Below are 21,747 nucleotides of genomic sequence, written 5' to 3'. Positions count from 1 at the left end.
GGATTAAATATGCTATCAGATTCCATTCATATACCTTAAAGGGTTAAAAACTGTCCTTCAGGAGGTTTGAGCAGTAGGTGCCATTTTGCTCCCAGTACATTCTGGACACATACTAGGAGTCTTGTGTTTTAAAAAACATCCACAAAATTTCCAATGACAACAGCAACAACAAGGCTCCCCTTCTTATAATGTTCAGCAAAAGGATCACAAGTATGATAATGTGTGTTCTCTTGTCCTTTCCTCCAGTTGTAATTAGGCATGGAGAGGGAAATGAACAACATGGTACTCTTCAGCCTTCCCATAACTGCATTAGGTAGAATGTGTTTACAAAGGTACATGTAACTTGAACCCTGATAAGGAAAGTTTACTCATGTAGAGTTCTGTAACCATTTTTATTTCAGTATGATTAATGTAGGAGAGTGAAGTGAAGGGATTCGAGTACATACCTCTGACTCTCTTCACATGATCTGAAACTAGATTGCCCAAATAGGATTGTTGTCCCATATTGCTCTTGCTATAGACTAAGTTGGAGTGGAATGCAAAATTGCAATTTTTGCTGGCAGTTCTCTAACCAGTCTCACATTTGATTCCTTCCTGAGACTTAAGGTGCTAATAGGCAAGGCTTTAGTTATGCAATCCTTTCTCAGCCCTATCTGACTCACAGAATTTTAGAGTGGGACCCACATATCATTGTCCTGCATTTGTAAATATCCTATGTTTCCTATTGCTCCTTCTGTATTTTTTCCCTTACTATAAATATCCAATCAGAAGAGAAAAGCATCACAGCTGCCCAGTGCTTTTGGAATGGTTGCAATAGGAGCCTTCTGTCTGGAAGCCTTCCTAGCCATATATGTCAGTTCTTCCTTCACATATATTCTTTTTCACATGTTCTGAAAAACATGCAGAGTTGGAAATTTGATGATAGCAGCATGCGTGAAAATTTAATTGGTGTATAGTCAAAACCAGCTACAGTATTTAAATTCTATTCATTAGGATTGATAATGACATTTGGCTGAGACCTGTGGCATGATTTTGTTATTTGATATTTCCAATGATATTTTAAGAAAGTTTAATTCCTCACTGAATTGTTGAACCATATGATTTATTCATAGACAGTGACTTTCAGTTACAACACACAATTAAGTCTTTTTCTATTAGCCATTTTGATTTTTCTACTTTATTTATGACCATCCCATTTTCTCTCTTGTTTTATATTTAGTCCTTTCTTTCTATTGTGCTGAATATCTATCTTGATTAAAAATAAGACAGACAAGACTTTTTTTTTTCTCAATGAGCATAACTTTATACATTCTCAGGATTCTAGAATAACTCCTTCTGGATCAAATCTAACAAGTAAAATTAATAAAGTACAAAAATCCTTATTGTCAGCAAGTGCACAGCTTGTTATCATAATAAAAACCAAAGAGTAACTAATACTGAGATGTATTTGTCATCATATAACAGGCAGATCTAAAGACAGTGAGTCTTGCAAGTGTATTTTGAGAGACTGCACAGTTAAAAAACTTTCAAGTACAGTGTTTGTGCAGGATCGCCCACATTCTTTAACAATTTTCCATTATGGCATACATTAGCAGCCTAAGAGAACATATGTATAACTACCACAAATAATACATGCATAACACTAAAACACTTGCCAAAATGTTTAAATCCAGCTTCAGAAAGCACCCATCTTTCTTACATTACATTAGCTTGTTCTAGCTTGAAGGAAAATATGGGCATCACACTAACTGCTGTGATAAGCAATTCCCTCTCTACAGCTTTGAACATAATAGAATTTTCAGCACTCTTACTACTCTGCACCTGCCAGTACTCTTTGGAGGAAGGAGATTACCATTAAATTGTATAAAACAAAATTGGTGCAGCAGGCCCTTGGTATTCACTGAGGTTTGGTTCCACGACCCCCTGTGGATAACAGAATCTGTGGATGCTCAAGTACCATTAAATCCAAAGGATAGTAAAATGATGACTCTTATTAAAATGGCAAAATCAAGGTTTGCTTTTTGTAATATATATATGTTCAAGCTACGGATGTTTGAATTCGTGGATATAGCAGGCCTACTGTATATAGTTACACTGTAGACATACCTGTGTTTACAGGGAGCCTGGTGGTTTTCTACTCAGAGGCTGGGACCTCAGAACTGTTTTTAAGGTGTAGTAGGGTCAACATTGGTAGTCAAGTTTTAAAAAAAAATTTTTTTTGCTTACTTGCAGGTACCGTGGTAGGAGGATAAATTAATTTTCCTATATATTACCAATTGAGCCACATTGTGCACTTAGAAGTGCTTTCATGTATCAGTAGAGCTTAGTCTCCAGTAAATGGGCATAGAGCAAATTATAGGTAGGCTTTATTATTCCTGGGTATGTGGTGGTGGTGGTGGTGGGGTCAACAACAAGAGCTGTCTTAATATTTCCCAGTGTTTTTATACCTCCGGTTTATAACTCCTGTGGAGGTGCAACTGCACATGAGTATCAGTGGTCCAATTTTACCAGATCGTTTCTTGGTGAGGGAGGCTCAGCATACTAGGAGACAGTGTTAGATTTAGACCTGAAACCTGATGGCCATTATCCAACTCCCTCTGCAGATATGAGGCTCCTGCTACTGCCTATTGAAAGTCTGTGATCTTTGCTCAATCCCAATTAAAAACAAAATAGAAACAGCAAACTATAAACCCAGTTCAAGACACAAAACACTAATGTTCTTGGTTGTTCAATGAAGTAAGCACACATATGCATCTTTACCATAATAGATGAAGAACAAAGAATAGTACTGGATTTTTTTTTCAGTCAGGAAAATCTAGTTTCACCATGATTAGGAAATCACAGCATACAAAACCAAACTCATATTGCATTTTTCTCTGGCATTGTGAGGCCAACTTCCTCCTGAGTTTTGCAATGCAAATGACTGGTGTGCTAAACAGTAATCTGAACACTGATTCTGTCATTTGCCTGAGCTTGTGGTTCAGGAGATCTAAATAGTTTTTTTAAATCAATGAAATAAAACGTAAAGTGCTATATGTACATTTTTAAAATTAAACATATGTTTAGCCTCTTTTTTAAAATTAAAAAAGTCTTAAGAGCAGCTGCCCCAAGAAGAGGTTTTGTGCCACCATTGGTCCAAGCCAATTGGGAATGTGTGCAGCTCATTTATGTTGTGAAACAGACAGAATTTATTTCCTCTAATTTTCTTTTGGGTGAAATGATGGTACAATTGAAAAAAAAAAAAAAACCTACCGAACAGCTAATGTTACCATTGTCAAAAACCATGTCAGTTATGCAGAGATAGGAAGATTTCTTCTGCCGATGATAAAATCTAGTATCATTAGAGAATTCACCAGGTCACAGGACTTACGTAGTTGGCTGGAAAGAGACCAAATTGTCCATGTACAGACCCTTTCCACCAAAAGGCATGAGAGCTGTCCAGGACTTCTATGACATCTCCAGTGCAGAATCCTAACTCATCACACTCAGCTGCCTCGAAGTCATACAAGGCACGGACCCATCGTGTTCGCTAGTAACAGGGGAAGACAAAAGAAAGTATCAAACTGCAGCTGCAAGTCTCACATCATAATATACTATTACTATGCCACTTATGGTCCTTCAAAGCAATCTTAGCTACACAACAAAAGTGTTTTTTTAATTAGTTGCATACTGTGCATATCCTCCCCAAAGCTGCATAAAATATACCCAGCAAACATAATTTATGCTTTAATAATATTTGCTTCAGATACCACATTGTTTCTCTGACATTTTTTGTATTATCCCCTTCTCTAATGTATCCCAGTTTGTTTCCTAATTTCTGTCAACTGTGGGTCCATATTATTTTAAAAATTATTTGTGCTCCCTTCTTTAATCAAAAACGCCTCCCAGAGAAGTTTACAGAAATCAGTACTGAAAGCCCCACCTTCAGGTTTGTAGTCTAGAATAGTGATTTTCAAGCTATCTGATGTGGCGGACAAGCAGTCCCCCCCCCCCCCCAAATGTATAGGGACTAGTACCATATTTGTGCCCATGGCTGTGTTTTTTGTCAGGAACCTCACTGTGGACTTGCTCAGGGAGTGCCCCAGTCTACAGACTACCACTTTGAGTAGTATTGATGTAAGAGACACGAGACACTTAAGATGTAATTCAGAGAGAAGGGGCAGGGGAATGTGATGCAACAGTTTAAATTAAATTGCCAAGATGTATATAGCAGTATATCCTGGAAATGATTGCATTCATGTTTGCGTATAGTTTTTCTTGTTGGTATGTTAGTTACTGACTGTTTTCCATAACATTTTTAATATTTTTTGTTTGCTTTCTGAATTTGCATCCTTCTCCCATCCCCTTACTTGCCTTAAGGCATGTAAGATCATTCTCAGTTTCCTTACTGGCGGCAGATAGGGGAAAGAAGTGCAACCATGGAGAGCTAGACTTGTCATCATGTCTACTGCTTCAGTCCCCTCAAGACAAGAAAGATGGTTTCTTAGCAGTCCTTCTGGGCACTGTATCAACTATTTAAATGGATCTAAGTCACAATAATATCTTTAAAACTAGATAGCTATGCCTTCTCCACCACAGATCTTAAAAGCTTGTTACTGACTGGCACATACATTTTGCATAACATCCCTTTTGTTCTCAAGTGAAATATACAGAGGAATATATTTTGATCTGAGTCTTTGAGAACATATAGAATCACAGAATCGTAGTAGAGTTGGAAGAGACCACTAGGGCCATCCAGTCCAACCCCCTGCCATGCAGGAAATCCAAATCAAAGCATCCCTGACAGATGGCCATCCAGCCTCTGTTTAAAGACCTCCAAGGAAGGAGACTCTATCACCCTCCGAGGGAGTGCATTCCACTGTCGAACAGCCCTTACTGTCAGGAAGTTCCTCCTAATGTCGAGGTGGAATCTCCCCTCCTGCAGCTTGCATCCATTGTTCCGGGTTCTGTTCTCTGGAGCAGAAGAAAACAAGCTTGTTCCCTCAATATGACATCCCTTCAAATATTTAAACAGCGCTATCATATCACCTCTTAACCTTCTTCTCTCCAGGCTAAACATCCCCAGCTCCCTAAGTCGTTCCTCATAGGACATGGTTTCCAGACCCTTCACCAGTTTTGTCGCCCTCCTTTGGACACGCTCCAGTTTCTCAATGTCCTTTCTGAATTGTGGCGCCCAGTACTGGACACAATATTCTAAGTGGGGCCTGACCAAAGCAGAATACAGTGGCACTATTACTTCTCTTGATCTAGACACTATACTTTTATTGATGCAGCCTAAAATTGCATTGGCCTTTTTAGCTGCCACATCACACTGTTGACTCATGTTCAACTTGTGGTCTACTTGGACTCCTAGATCCCTTTCACACGTAGTTTCATTCAGCCAGGTGTCCCCCATCCTATATTTGTGCATTTTATTTTTCCGCCCTAAGTGCAATACCTTACATTTCTCCGTGTTGAATTTCATTTTGTTAGCTGTGGCCCAGGTTTCTAGTCTATTCAGGTCATTTTGAATCTTGGTCCTGTCCTCTGGGGTATTAGCTATTCCTCCTAATTTGGTGTCATCTGCAAATTTGATAAGTATACTCCCAATTCTGTCATCCAGGTCATTGATAAAGATGTTGAATAGCACTGGGCCCAGGACAGAGCCCTGTGGAACCCCACTCGTCACTTCTCTCCAGGATGAAAAAGTGCCATTGTTGAGCACCCTTTGGGTTCGGCCGGCCAACCAGTTACAAATCCATGTAACAGTTACTTTGTCTAGCCCACATTTTACAAGCTTGTGTGCAAGAATGTCATGGGAAACCTTGTCAAAGGCCTTACTGAAATCAAGATATACTATATCCACAGCATTCCTTTCATCTACCAAGCTGGTAATTTTATCAAAGAAAGAGATTAGATTTGTCTGGCATGACCTGTTTCTCTGAAACCCATGTTGAGTTTTTGTGATTATGGAATTGCCATCTAGATGTTCACAGACTCTCTGTTTAATGATCTGCTCCAGAATCTTTCCTGGTATTGATGTCAGACTAACTGGACGATAATTGTTGGGATCGTCTTTTTTTCCCTTTTTGAAGATGGGGACAACGTTTGCCCTCCTCCAGTCTGCTGGGATTTCTCCTGTTCTCCAGGAGTTTTCAAAGATTATTGCCAATGGCTCCGATATTACATTTGCCAGTTCTTTTAATACCCTTGGATGTAGTTCATCTGGTCCTGGAGACTTAAATTCATTTAGATTAACAAGGTGTTCCTCTACTATCTCTTTACTTATTCTGTGCTGAAATTCCCCTATTCTGTCCTCTGCTCCATTATCCTCAGGTTGAGCACCCTTTTCCTTTTCTGACAAGACTGAGGCAAAGAAGGTATTGAGTAATTCTGCCTTTTCTCTGTCCCCTGTTAACATTTTGCCATCCTCTCAACGCAGTGGCCCTACCATTTCCTTCTTCTTACTTTTGCTGCGGACATATCCAAAAAAGCCCTTTTTGTTGTCTTTAACCTTTCTAGCAAGCCTGAGTTCATTCTGCGCTTTGGCTTTTCTGACTTTACCCCTACAAATGCCTGCTATTTCTTTGAATTCCTTTTTCGTGATTTCCCCCTTTTTCCATTTCTTGTACATGTTCCGTTTCAAACTCAGCTCAGTTGAAAGTTCCTTGGTCATCCATCCTGGTTTCTTGAGACACCTCCCATTTTTCTTTCTCACTGGAACTGTTTGAAATTGTGCCTTCAGTATTTCCCTTTTGAGAAATTCCTATCTATCCTGAACTCCTTTATCTTTTAGTACTTCTGACCATGGAATCGCCCTCAATACTTCTCTAAGTTTACTGAAATTCGCTCTCCTAAAGTCTAGAATGTGTGTTTGACTATGCCTGGCTTCTCCTTTCCACTGTATAACAAACTCCAGGAGAACATGGTCACTTCCACCTAATGATCCCACCACTTGCACCCCATTAACCAAGTCATCCTTGTTGGTTAGGATCAGATCTAAAATAGCTAACCCCCTTGTTGCCTCTTCCACCTTTTGGACAATGAAATTGTCTTCCAGGCAAGTGAGGAATTTGCTAGACCTTGAGGATTTTGCTGAGTTTGACTTCCAGCAAATATTAGGATAGTTGAAGTCGCCCATCACTACTACATCTCTCCTTTCTGAGTGTGTGGTCATCTGTTCTAGAAAGGCATCATCCAATTCTTCCGTCTGACTTGGGGGTCTGTAGTAGACTCCCACCATAACATTCTTGTTGTTTCCCTGCCCTTTAATTTTTATCCAGATGCTCTCCACCTGGCTTCCATGATTGATGTCCTGGATCTCTTCACAGGTGTAAATATCTCTGACATATAGTGCTATTCCTCCTCCTTTCCTGTTTGGCCTATTTCTCTTAAAAAGGTTATACCCCTCTATTTCCACATTCCAATTATAAGACTCATCCCACCAGGTTTCGGTGATGCCTATTATATCATATTTGCTTTGTTGTACTAGGAGTTCGAGTTCATCTTGCTTATTTCTCATGCTCTGTGCATTAGTGTAGAGACATCGCAGACCATGGGTCCCATTTACTTGCTGCTTGTGCAAGTTTTTTTGCCTCCAACTGTTTGGTCCTTACACTTTTTTTCTTGTTTCCTCTATGTCAGTTTGACTATTTTCACCATCCCTTTCACCTTCCTTAATATTGTCTCCCTTCCCGACGGAACTCAGTTTAAAGCCCTCCTGATCAAGTTCTTGAGACTGTTGGCAAAAACATTTCTTCCAACTGGCGTGAGATGCAACCCGTCTGTTGCAAGAAGTCCCTCCTCATGGAACCGCAGCCCATGATCGAAGAATCCAAATCCTTCTCGGCGGCACCATCTGCGGAGCCAGTTGTTCACATCCGCTATTTTCCTCTCCCTTCCTGGACCGTGCCCTTCAACTGGCAGAAGAGACGAGATGACAGCCTGTACATCCATTCCTTTCAGCTTCCTACCAAGCGCCTCGTAATCCCTTTTGATATTCTGCAGGCTGTGTCTTGCAGTATCGTTGGTTCCCACGTGGACCAAAAGGAAGAGGTATTGGTCAGTAGGCTTGACCAGTCTTGTCAGCCTCTCTGTCACATCACGGATCTTTGCACCTGGAAGACAACACACCTCTCGAGACATCTTGTCAGGCCTACAAATCACTGCTTCTGTACCCCTCAGCAAGGAGTCCCCCACTACGACCACACGCCTCCTACGAGGCTTAGCAGTGACTGTTCCCTCGGGTGGGACTCTCAGGCTACCATGCTCTGTCCCTGAAGTCTGTCCATGCTGCTCTTCTTCATCCTCCTTGATAAGGGAAAGAGCTTCGAATCGATTCTCTAGCTGCAAGCTCCCTGAAGAATCCCTTCTTGGCCTACTTCTCTTTGTGACATTCCTCCAGCTGTCTTCCTCCTGTGTATGTGAAGTGACCAATGTCCCACTGATTCTGACTGTTCCCTGCCCAAAACAAAACCAGCCCCCTGCAGTACCTGTGGTTGTTGTGCTGGATCAGTGTGTCTCCTGAACATAGATGGTGTACTTGCTTCTCCAAGGTCTTGTTGGCTTTTAGGCCCATCTTGAATATCCAGACTCCAGCCACGCCTTTCCTAGGAAGTGAAGAGAATAAAATAACCATGAATGAACTCCAAGGCATTCATAATTTTTCTTTATTTTCTTTATTGTTCTTTTTGGATTGTTGGTTTAATGTATTTTTACAGCTGTGTTTTCAGTGCATTTGATATATATAGCTAATGTACTTAGATTCCCACAAGGAAGGATAGAATACAAATCAAATCAATAAAAATAAGATAAATTGCATGGAAACACTTAATAATAGTTCCTGTCTGCAGTGAACTCATACAATCTAGGTTGTGTGTAATGGCAGTGCTTTTTGTGTACCTTCTATTAAAGAGCTTTTAAACTTTTTTGAAAATGGGAAATTCCTATGTAGTTTTTTCTTGAGGCTGAATGTTTTTTAATCTCTTAAGTGAAATCCTTGTCTACAGCACTGTTCCCTGCAATGAAAATTTGCTATTTTCAGAGGTAAATTGTATGTTGGGGTGTTAATGCATTTTTCTACACTGTTGTTGTTATTGTACAAATGGGCCAAAAGCAGCATTGCTGCACTGATTCTAGGTTTCAGGAGTGCGCAGCAACCACACGCTCCCGAACCCTAGTACGTACATGCACCGCCATTTTGGTGTGCACATGTTTAGACAGCACGTGTGCCAATGACATGTCTTGTGTGACGCATTCTAACGACGCAGCGCATAAGTCACATGAGACATCACTGCGATGCCCCAGGGTGCAAATAGCACCTTGGTTGCATCGTGGGAAGGAGCTCCATTTCGGAGCTCCTTTTTCGGGTAGATGGTTGTTGTGGCCATTCGGTTGCTGCGGCAATGATCCGGAGGAGAAAGGGACAGCCTCTGCCCATCCCTTTCTTATGATCTGTACCGGGTCTTACTCAAGGTCACCCAGTAGGTTTCATGGCCAAGCTGGGAATTGAACCCTGGTCTCCAGAGTCACAGTCCAACACTTAAACCACTGTGCCTATGCCTACTGCCCTTGGTAACACTAAGTCTTCAAAGCAACATAATTGAAATATGTAGCTTCCAGGTATGTTATCTTATGGGTCAGTTACCATTCCCTATTCAGCCCTAGGAAACAGTAAATTTATAATGCAAGGAAACCATTAGATCTAAGTTGAGGAATCTTTGGCCCTCAGATTATTTTGGACTACTTCTCCCATAGTGTCTTGATATTGAATATGCCTACTTGAGCTCATGGAAGATGAGATCCCAACTAAATCTGGAGAATCAAAAGTTTCTCCATCTCTGCATTACATAATTCATCTTCCCTGAGAGCAGAGTTAAGCAGCTCTAGGTGCTCTGTAGGCCAAGGGCTGAAATCCAGACCCAGGTGTGGCTGGACTACAACTCTCAGCATCCCTCACTCTCAGCATTGCTGGCTTGTGTTACTGGTATCTTCAATACAATAGTATTTGGCAGGCCCTTCCTATCTCTGCTCTATGCTATGCATATCTTTCTCTTGAGGCTGAAATGATAGATGATTGGCCAACATGGTCCAAAGAAATGCTGAGTCTCACATGATTTTGACATCTCACCTTGCCTTCCAGTATAAACTTGATGGTGTGACATTTGGCACACTGTGTTCTGAAGTCTACAGAAATAATAGCTCTCTCTATATGTGCACACTGCTAATATTTTGGGTTTGTGACTTACAAAAGTAGACTATGCTTGAGGGGAATATTGCATCATTAATATGATGAAGCCTTAATACCACCTCTTCAAGTAGAGCTGGGAGCTTAATCAATATCAGATTTGAATTGGATCAATAGTAGGGTTGCCATAAGGCAGGACCTCCAAACCGGGACAAATGTAGGACAAATGTAGGGCCACATTTTCAAATGTAGGACACATTTTTTAAAAAATGGAGGACACATGAAAAAATTGATAATTTTTTTTAAATGTGAATATAAATGCAGGTTTCTTAGGCATGCTCAAAATGGAGGACATTTTGGCATTATTCCTAGACAGAAGGCTGAAATGTACTTCTCTTTCTGGCCAAATACTGCCCCCCCCCCCAATTCTACAAGAACATTTCCCACTCCCAAGCAGGCATAGCATTTGCAAGATCACAGGCAGTCCCTTGTGCCACTGCAAACTACATTTTCCACTTCCAAGCCTTCTTAGCAATTCCCCCCTTCCTCCTTTTCCTTGCCCCCTCCAACCCCTCGCCCCCTCTTTTTCCCAGGTATGTCTCAACTTAGGAGGGATTTATGGGACAGATCCAAAGCCTTTTTTCTTTTCTAATGGGGGCAAAGCCTTGAGAAGCCCTGGATCCCTGAGAAGAAGAGGAGGGGGGCTTAGAGAGAGGAAGAAAGAGAAAAAGAAGATGAGGAGGGGGAAGAAAGGAAGAAAAAGGAGAGGAGGAAGAGGAGGGGAAGAGGAGGAGGAGAAAAAAAACGGAATAAGAAGAAGAGAAGGAGGGGAAAGAGAAAGAGAAAGAGGGGAAGCAGCTTGCCTGAATGCAAATTCCTCCCTGCTTGGATGTTGCCCAAATAAGGAAGCAGAGGGCTGGCCAATAGAGGCAGGGCAGTGCAGCAGACCCCGCCCCTGCTGGTTTCAGTCGTCCTGCTGCTGCTGCTCCAGACAAACTGCATAGGCAGCACTCTATAGAAGGCAGGCAGCAGCCCTGGGAGCCCAGAGTTGGGCAGCCACCCGGGAATGGGGGTGGGGGCGGGGCGGAAAGTCCCGCCCACCACCGTGAAATGTCAACCCTGATCAATAGGAACTCTAGGAGGGTTACAAAGGGAAGAAGCAAAAGAAAGGGAGCTGCATTTGTGCTCCCAATCTTCCATTTAAATTTCACAATGAAAGTTTTAATTTTAAAGCTTATGCAAGAGATGAGGAACCTTTCACTATTAGAACTCCTGTGGGTTTAATCATTGTGTAGATGAGGGACTTCTTTTTAAAAATATGTCCTATGTCACTATGACAATTTCCCCCCTAAAACTCTCCGGTCTATAAAACTCAATGGCATTCAGGAGCTGCAATACTGAGGATTTTGCCATCTCATTTTTTTTGTACTACTAATGGTTTCGTCTGTATGTGTCCACCTTGCTTCAGTTACAGTGTGGAGCAAGAATAAGGAACATGCAGCTCTCCCTATATACAGTAATTCCCATCATACTTCCAATTGGCTATGATGGGTAAGGATATTAACATTTCCAGTCCAAGAACATCTGGGGGACTACATGTTGCCCTCACCCTCTGGTGAAAAAGCCATGCATTTCTAGAGATCTTATCCCCATCCCCCTGCTCTGGTGTATTAAATTCACCTTATCTTTTATCATTTTTTGAATGCCAGTTCTTTGATGCTGATACTACAGGGTTTGTAGTGAGGGACGCATTCAAGGGAATGGCAAAACCCATTATGAAATGAAACGTATTGGCGTTTGTCAATATATCAGAGTACAGTGTTTGTCAGAAAGGTTTGTGTACCACATCTGTCCTCTGAAGAAAGCCAGGCTGTATAATAACTGCTGTCTCCAGCGTCCTTGTTTGTAGTTCTGAAAATATTTTCCAATTTCTTTTTACAAAATGTAACATTTCAAACTGCCCCAAGGGTCTCTTTCCAGCATTTTTGCCAGCACAAAAGGTCAGTATAACTCACTACAGATAGGTATGTCACTTCTTTCTTGCTATACATGTTAAAAGTGAGTCACATTTGTTTTAAATGATTCTCTCTCCCTCACTCTCATCCCCCCCCCATCTCTTTTATTTATTTTCCTTCTGAATGTTACACATAAGACTCATAAATAGCTGGTTTTATTTTATGGGATTCAGCTTCTTTCCCTTTCTTCCCAGATGGTGCTGTTATGTACATAAGGTGTAGCACATGCCCATTCCAACCCATAGACATTATATAGTTCTGTGGTGATCTAGAGGCTTTCTTCTACCACCTGTCACTCAAGGGATATTTCAGTGTCCTTAATACCAGCTAGAACAGTGGCTGACAAACATCATCTCAGTGTCCACAATATGACAATGGATACAAATACACAGGAAAACCTTCTCAGAGCCCTCCTTATCCACAGATTTTTTATCTACGGATTCATGCATCCACAGCTTGAAAATATTCCAAAAAAGTATACATTCCAAGTAGCAAACCTTGATTTACCATTTTATATAAGGGATAGCATTCTACTATGCCATTATATTTAATGGGACTTGAGCATCCATGGATTTTGTTATCCACAGGGGATCCTGGAACCAAACCACAGCGGATATTAAGGTCCCACTGCAATATGTTTACTGCTATGTCCAGCCTATGATAACCAACAAAGGACAAAACTTACCAAACATATTTCATATGGAATGAGGCTGAGAGACATTTGTCCAATACTACATTTTACAACCCCCTGTCTACAGAACCTACTGATGAATATCGGAAGGAACTACACAATTATTGAGAGAATTCCCCCACTGATGTACAGAACCAAATCCACATGAGCACAGCCCAGAGGCGCCAACCAGGCACCTGCTATCTACTACCCAAGATGTATAAAAAAGGCAACCTCGGATGGTCCATTGTCTCAAACACTGGACTTCTCATTGTTGGGGTGTCTGGATATAGGGACTCAGTTCTCAGATCATATGCCAACAATACTCCAAGCAATGTGAGGGATATGACTGACTTCCTGTGGAAAATACAGTCTATCCACCACCTAGAGAATACCATCTTAACCACTATGAATGTAGATTCTCTCTGCACCAGGTGTGGACAACTGTGGAAGGGTAGGTGGTGGTATTAGCCCACCAGGAAACCTTGGAGGTTTATATCTCCCCCACATGCCACACTCACTCCTGCAAAATAATAATAAATTGTTGCTCCAGAATGCCCTATAGGAACATTCGGGGGGGGGGGGGCACATATTTTCACCATGTTCTATTAGCAACAGAAAAGTAACTTCCCTTGAGATCCAGGCTATCACAGTACTGGGCAAAGCTAATTGTCTTTTTCTTAAATTTCTCAAGAAGTCTCCTTACTGTTACAGGAAAGGCTGTTCAAACCCAACTTTGCCCTTATTATTTACCTGCTTATGCTGCCAGGATGTAGAGTAAGCCACATCTTTGTTGTGCCCTGATGCTCCTGTCTCTTTGGCAGGTGGAAGAACTGCTTCCTTTTCCTTTTTGTGAAAGCACACATCCTGGAAAGAGAGAGCAGACCTTTCTGTTATGTTTTGAATTGCCTTCTAGGCAGAGGTTAGATTTTTTTAAAAACCTTTTTGGACTACAGCTTCAAGAATCTCCCCAATGAATCCCCAAAGTAGCCTTTTTCTCCACTTTGAGTTATTGTTTCCCCTAAACCTGTTGGAGCATAAACAACACAGACTATTTGTGACACCTTAACATTAACACATTTGCAAAGGCATCATCTAGCACCTTTGACACTAACTGTGTGAAAGAGGCTGTAGCAGAGGGTTTTGTAGACTTGATCAACTTCCTTGTTTATCTCTTCAGATGCAAGTCTGACAATACTGTTTTATTAAAACTAAAATCATTCCAGGTGGGATTATAGCTTTGCTGGTTGGAGAATTTTGTGAGTTGTAATTAAAAAAAATATTTACAAGTTCTGGGAACTACTTACAAATGATAATATTTGTAAGAGTTCTCTTCTAATATTACTATTCATGTTTATAATATGTTTGATGTGTGTTTTGGTCTGTGATTTGCATATTTAATACAATAAATATAATACTTTTTAAAAGTAAGAAAATATAATATTTCACATGCAGCTGGGTAGTTCCACTTTGCTAAAACTAACACATGAAAGGGAAATGTCTAGTATGAGCTAGTTGTGTGTCTCTATGTGTATATCTGTTTTATAAGTCAACAAGAATTTTTTTTTTAAGTCTTGGTTCGAAACCCTCTGAGCTTGTTCTCCTGATAATTTTAGCTCTTCAGAAAACTCTCAAAAAGTTTTTTGGTTTTTAGTGTACAGTCAGGGCACTTCTTTCTAAATTCTAATCACTAGAGCTTTTAATTTTGTTTTGAAAAATAAGTTTAAGGCTTACATTTTCTTAGCAGCTGGACTTGCAAATGTTCTCACAGTTTCTATAATCCTAGCAAATCAGTACAACATGCAGGTCAGGGTGATTTTCTTTGTTTTTGTTCCTGCCTTCAGGTATCAAGTACCCCATGAATTTCAGACATTTCCCTTTCATGTGTTAGTTTTAGCAAAGTGGAACTACCCAGCTGCATGTGAAATATTATATTTTCTTACTTTTAAAAAGTATTATATTTATTGTATTAAATATGCAAATCACAGACCAAAACACACATCAAACATATTATAAACATGAATAGTAATATTAGAAGAGAACTCTTACAAATATTATCATTTGTAAGTAGTTCCCAGAACTTGTAAATATTTTTTTTAATTACAACTCACAAAATTCTCCAACCAGCAAAGCTATAATCCCACCTGGAATGATTTTAGTTTTAATAAAACAGTATTGTCAGACTTGCATCTGAAGAGATAGACAAGAGGATTTTCCTTGGCAAGAAATACTCAGAGTGGTTTTGCCAGTTCCTTCCTCTGAAATAATAGCCTATGGCACTTGACATTCATTGGCGGTCTCCCATCCAGGTATTATTGTGTAACTTGGTGTGGCTAGCAGCTTTTCTTCCTGATTGTAGGATTAAATCCCCTTGGATCCTCTCTTGTAATGTTTATATGAATATGTGAATGCAGGAGCAAGAGCATGAAAAAGGATGTTTGTAATGCAAATGAGCAATTCAGAGTCACAGGACAAGCAGCAAAAATGATTTTAGTCTCATAGTTGAAAACACTATTTTAAGCTGTATCCAGCCTTGAACAGTTTGCTTAATAGATGCATCATCACCTAGCACATACGTCTTAGTAACTAACTTAACTATCTGACTTTTGCTAATGTTTCATGCCATTACTTGCCTTTCCAGACAAGTACACTTCTTTACATGCTACAACAGTATTTGAAAAATGGGTAACTGGGGTAGGAAGTGGACACTGTGAATGTCTGTCAGATAGAGAAAGGTATCCTAGCTTCTCTTCTGAATACATGAAATGCTCTTCCCCATACAATGTGGTTATAAAACCACTGCTATTATAAGCACATAGTTCTTTCTGCCTTGCCTCAACAATCACATCCTGGTAATTTAATATCAGAGTCCACTTCCTGGTTAAGCAGGGCTGTGGTTACTGTAGATACCGAGCATTTTCCTTGTCAACACTCCACAAGGGTAATGCTTGGCAACCTTTGATCTGCTGTTTTCTCGTGCTCTGGCACAGACTGAAACAGGCTGCCAGTGGCCCAGGATATCTATAATTCCCCAATATCTTGTGCAATGTATTTTCTTCTTCCTTTTGTATTTTCATTCTAATAACCTCCATGACCTCTTTTTATTTATTGTAAAGAAGAAAATGCAAAGGCAGGTTTACTGTTGAACATAAAGAAAACAAACAAACAAAAAAGGACCACAGAGAACACATTCAAACTAGACAATGAGAAAAGAGAAATCATAAAAGAGTTCTTATATCTGGGATCAAACATTGGGGTACGTATGAGGGGTTTTGGAGCTCAGATCCGGAGTTACTGCGGGTCCAGCCATGCGTATTCATGTTATAATGTGATGTATTATCAGACATGATTGCTTTCTATGGGGGGTCGTTCCGAGGCGGACAGTCAATTCAGAGTGACTCCTCATTTTTGTGAATTTGGTAACAAGTGAATTCACAAAAATTGTTTCCAAGCTCACTTCGATTTCACTTCAAATTGGTCTGGTGTAGAACATCACCCTGATCTCGCCCCCAGTGACCCCCTGCGACCTGTCCCATCATCCCCTGCCTGCTTCTTCACCCCAATCTCACCTCCTCTGGCACCCTGACACCTGTCCCATCATCCCCTACCTGCTCCTTCACTCTGATCTCTCCCCCAGTGACCCCCTGCCACCTGTCCCATCATCCTCTGCCTGCTTCTTCAATCCAATCTTGCCCCCAATGACCCTCTGCCACCTGTCCCATTATCCCCTGCCTGCTCCTTCACCCCGATGAAGGATGACAGCTAAGGAGGGGGCAGGGAAGGATGACAGCGTCCAGAGCCCCACTGAGCATGCACAAAGGTGCCAATTCGAATCACTGAATCCCTCTGGTGTGGTAATACAATGTGCACTCGCTCCGCTTTGCCAAAATAGAGACCACAATTTTGTTCCTCAGGTATGATAATACATCATGTGAATTGCCTTGGATCCGATGTGACTCTGCTCCCCCCTCGCTTCGAATTGGAGCTCCTGTTTCACATGTGATAAGGCCCATTGATCGGAATGGGAAATGCAGCCAGGAAATCAGAAGGAGATTGAGAGAATGGGGAGGGTGGCTATGAAAGAACTAGAAAAGATCCTAAAATGCAAAGACATGCAACTCAGCACAAGTCAGAATCATATAAGCATCCCTATTACCATGTATGGATGGGAGAGCTGGACAGTCAAGAAAGAAGATAGGAGAAAGATAGGAAGAGTGCTGAGGATTTCACGGACAGCCAAAAGGATCAACGTAAAGGCAGTTAACAGCAAAAGATTAGAATGAAGACAACTCTCTTAGGGTTGCCAAAATGAAAATTACAGAGAGTCCTTATACCTTTAACAGTTGTGTAGAAGAAGGAATTTCATCAGATGTTGCATGTTGTGTAACAAGCAATACCTGCTAATATTCCTTCTGATTCATATAAGTATTAAAGGAACAGAAACCCTATTCAGTTTGGCAATCCTACTCATGATTGGTATCATTGTTCCTCCATCCTTTTTTATTAGCATATATCAGCTTCATAATATTTAACTTACTTTTCACATCAAAGCTTAGAAAAGTTACTTTTTGGACTACAGCTCCCAGAATCTCACAGCCAACATGACCACAGAGGGAGTCCTGAAATGCTACACATTCTGTTTTTGATTCTAACCCAGTTTCTCCATTTTGATTCTTTTAACCTCACACCAATGAATGACTGTAATCAAGTAGTGACACTGTACTACATGACTCCAGAGCTTGCTGGCATGCAGTCTTGCCCACAGAACCAATTGAATACTCAGTATCAAAAATTCTACAACTCTTGCCAACTGCATCAAGTCCATTGACATTTTGGACATTAAGGTCCTTATCTATAGTTTGATTTTTGGTTTACTCTCCTGAGAAAGAAACATGCATCCTTTCCGTGTCTCTATCTGAGCTTCTAAATGTGTCCACACTGTTGCAGGCTGGAGCTGGCTCTTTTTGAAGTTTATTAAAAATATATAATTTTGAAGTGTTTCTATTGTCTGTCTCAAATCCCTTTCCATTTTGAGTTTGCCCTCCTCTTTCTTAGGCAAGGGGCTTTTGCCAATTCCTTCATCTGAAATATAGCCACAGCACCTGGTATTCATCAGTAGTCTCTCATTCAAATACTAACCCGGGCTTATACCATGTTTTATCTTGGAAGATGGGATCTGATGTCTTTAAAATATTTTGGACCCTAGAGGGTCCCTAAATCAGGATTAAAAATTAAGTTGTTACTAGTTGGATGTTGTATTTAAGGCTGATGAAAAGATACCAAATTATTTAGCCATACATAATAAATAACAACATACATGCACAACTCTTGAGAATAGCATATAAAATTGGTGGATGGACTGCGCAGTGGAAACAGACCAGGTAAAAGCTGATAGGTAAGCCAACGTCATAGCAAAAGTCACTTATTGACACTTCTAATGACATGCTTCAAAACCAATAATGTGGACTTTTCCTTCTTGGCTACTTTTTTTTTTAAAATGGAGATCTCTAAGGTTTACCTGCTGTTCTTCTATAGTCTCCTCCCGCAGGATGATCTGTGTGTGTTTGGAGATGGAAATGGTCTTGTAGTATTCCACGAGCTTGTTTAATGACTGGAACTTCTCACTCCACAAAAAGTAGTTGCCCTTTGCATCCTTCATCACTTTAAAGTGCTGGACATCCACTTCATGCCTGGGCACCAAGGGGAATTTTAAAAAATATTGGCAATAGAGTTCAATTTCTGCTAACCTAATTTTAAAACAATTCTATCCTATAACTGCACATCCTGCACTGCCAATATTCACAATGGAACACTTTTACAGCTTTATTTACCGGTACATTATGTGTGAAAATACCCTTAGTGCTGAATGCTAAATATTCCCAGTGATTAAGGGTGAGCAAGGTGCCACCCTAAGGTGGCACATGGTCCTCTTAGCCTCTTTCTGTTGTCCTCAAACCCATCAAACCCCCTGGACAACTTCATTCTTGTCCCTCCAAAGGAGTGTGTGTGTGAAATGCCTGTCTTAGAATCTCCCATAAATTATTCACCTTCTAAACACATTGCATTAACTAACTGCACTATTTTAACATTCTAAAAAGGCGTTCATCAAAACCTGATGTGGACTGGGTTTTTGAGGAGCCATTTTTAGCAGTCTGTGTGGCCCCCCCAGAAGATCCCAGGGGAGAAAAATTGGTTCCCAGGCCCATGGCAGTTGCCAACCCAGAGCTGTGACATTTGTCACATAATTTGGTATTGCATAGCTGTTTTTTAAAAAAACATTCTAATACCTGGCATACCCTCACCAAAGAACTGGAGCCATAATTTGGGGGGAGAAGTAGGAAGAGGGGCTTTAACTCTCCCTGTAGTCTCTTCTTACTGAAGCTATCGGAGAGACAGGAGACAAGAGAGAGGGGTTACAGCTCTTTAGGAGGCCTTATCAGTGAGCCTGTATCAAGGTAAATGGTCAGTTATTTGCTGCTTTGACCACATAGGATAAATACTCAAGGCTGTTTTAAATTACTACCATTCACAGCAGAGACAAACTGGGCAGTGACATCTCTGCAAAACTTGAAAACATTACTTTTAATCCCCAAGCCAGTAGGACCATGTCTTGCTGGCTGGTGGATTGTGGGAGTGTAGTCCACAAAAGTAGCTTTTTAAGATCTTTGTCTTTGGCATCTCTTATTCTAACAGGTCAGTGTAATACTGTTGCTGTAGGCAGTGTAAACCAATTTAAACTAATGGTCATACTAAAGACTATACACAGAAGCACCAGTACTCCTACTAACAGCACATACAGTATCTGGCCTGAAGGGCAGATACATAATTGGACATATTATTTTTATAATTATTATTTATAAATACCCCATCCTTTACCAGAATTAGGACTCAGAGCAGCTCAACAATATTAAAACAACAATACAATTAAAATATAGAAAAGAGGTGCATTAAAAAGGAATTAAATTATTACAATATTAAAATAGATTGCTATTAAAATAATAAAGTACTTTTAAAAAAAGATATAATTAAAGGTCAGAGAGGAAATTGTTTTCTAAGCTTCTGTGTTGCCAAACACAGGAGGGAAATACTCTGCTCTTCATGTCTGCATCTTTTACTCCAGGCTCATCACTAATTTAGATTTAACTTTCTCTCAGTTTGGTCACACACAAGACCTATGTGGGTCACTTGGAGGGCCCATTGTGTAGTGACAGAGCATTAGGGATGTCACTTATTTCATCCTTACATGGAAAAGAAAATAATTTCAGAAGCTTTCCCACCCACCTCCCAGGTGAGATTACGAGAGTATTTGTGTATTTTTCAATTATTTTTTTGTTCTTCATGACTCTTTAAAATGAAATTTTAATTTGAGAGAAAAAAAACCCTTGGGTGTTGTGCAAAACAAGTTATTGACAGTTTTGACAGTTTATTCTAATATCATTACCCCAAAGTACAGCAATGACCCACACATAGACTCAGACTCATCCACAAGATTTGGGGAATGGTCATTGTGCTCATTTTACTTACACAGAAGTTAATGAACTTGTCCAAGTCTATGCTTTTCACATCTCACTGCTCACAATCCCTCCTCCCTACACAACTTTGAGTATGCCTATCTGTCAGTTTAGGATGACATTTCATACCACTAATGAAATGGACTTGAGTTTATTCCAAGCTTATGTCATAAAAAGTTTTGGTAGATTTTAAGGTACTACAAAGCTTTGTTGTTTTTGCGGCAAGAGAGCTAATCCTCTGAAAGGTCAAATAAGAAGGTTTTAAAAGCACTTCATTGGCCCCTGCTTTTTGCCCTGTTCTGCCATTTAAAAACTGATTTCTTTCTATTTTTAGACATTTTAGGTTGTAATCCTAAACCTGCTTATTGAAGAATAAGTTCCACTGAACACAAAAGGACTGACTGTATCTCTAAAGTTTTTTTAAAATAAATAAATTAGTAAGACATTTCTGTACAGATTTCCATTCCAAAAACTAAAACAGGGTTTACAAATTGGCATATTAAACCCCACAAAAATAACATAAAATCAAGTAATAAAAGCAAACATGGTGATAAAACAATAAAATACCTCATTTCAGTTAACTAAAAGTACAAGAGATAACTGACTTAAGTTGGTGATCAGAAAATGCGCAGCCATTTATAGGTTAATAATATATAGATGCACCCTTGACTTGACAGCTTAACATAGAAGTGTTTTCCGAATTATTTTATTGGCCATGGTTTATGATGTTAGAAGCTATCCCAATATCTCTTTGAAGGCAGAAAACATTTTTTTTCTTAAAAAAAATCAGGAATCTCTTGCAAACAGAGATGGAAAAGAATACCATTTAAAGATACTGGCAAGAGGGAGACTCCTCTCACCATATCAATCTTTCTTAAGAACTAGAAGGGAAGACTAGAAGTCACAGGTACCTGACAGAGATGGAGAAGTCACCTGAGGAGTTCTGACTAGCTCGAACGATGAAAGCACCAAATCCCTTGTCCTTGAGCATATTCTCAGCCTTGTGACGAGATACTCCTTCATGGTACCAGCTGCCAAATGTAACACAGATGAATGAAGTTGGTGAGGAGAAAGAGGTGATAAATTGGAAATTGGAAAGATTAGCAGTAAACCAGATAAAGAGACAGAGTACAATGGGAGGAAATGGCAGTTAGTCATTCTGAAATAGTGCAAGACAATTCTTGGCTAAAGAAAAAGATAGATTTTGTTTTCCAACCCCCCCCCCCCCAGTCCAGTCTATTTTCAAAGCTTATAAAAGTTATTTTTTTATAACTCACAGAATTCTCCAGCCAGCAAGCAATTGGCTGTGGGAACATAGACATGATAGTTAAATAAACAGGAAAATAAAGTCCAGCTTTTCCCAGTCTGTTTTGATTTACAATATCA

At 40.2% G+C, this 21,747-nt stretch overlaps 1 protein-coding gene across 2 annotated transcripts in view; it reads right to left on the bottom strand.

Annotated features, from left to right (window-relative positions):
• Positions 1 to 1,209: 1,209 nt before the first annotated feature.
• Positions 1,210 to 21,747, bottom strand: part of GRAP2 (GRB2 related adaptor protein 2) — an 88,772-nt gene continuing 68,234 nt past the window's right edge. For both annotated transcript variants that reach the window (XM_089528237.1, XM_089528236.1), the window contains exons 4-8: positions 21,273 to 21,392; positions 18,369 to 18,540; positions 13,604 to 13,717; positions 8,472 to 8,588; positions 1,210 to 3,529 (exon numbers count right to left, since the gene is read on the bottom strand). In XM_089528237.1, coding sequence (XP_089384363.1) covers positions 3,350 to 3,529; positions 8,472 to 8,588; positions 13,604 to 13,717; positions 18,369 to 18,540; positions 21,273 to 21,392 — 703 coding nt within the window. In that variant the 3' untranslated portion in view covers positions 1,210 to 3,349. The remainder of the gene's footprint in view (positions 3,530 to 8,471; positions 8,589 to 13,603; positions 13,718 to 18,368; positions 18,541 to 21,272; positions 21,393 to 21,747) is intronic.

The sequence above is a fragment of the Sceloporus occidentalis genome, unplaced genomic scaffold, assembly GCF_023333645.1.
Source record: "Sceloporus occidentalis isolate IW3139 unplaced genomic scaffold, rSceOcc1.0.p SCAF_5, whole genome shotgun sequence".
Taxonomy (NCBI): domain Eukaryota; kingdom Metazoa; phylum Chordata; class Lepidosauria; order Squamata; family Phrynosomatidae; genus Sceloporus; species Sceloporus occidentalis.
Note: the sequence above shows the minus strand (reverse complement) of the source record. Positions and strands in the feature narration are given on the sequence as shown.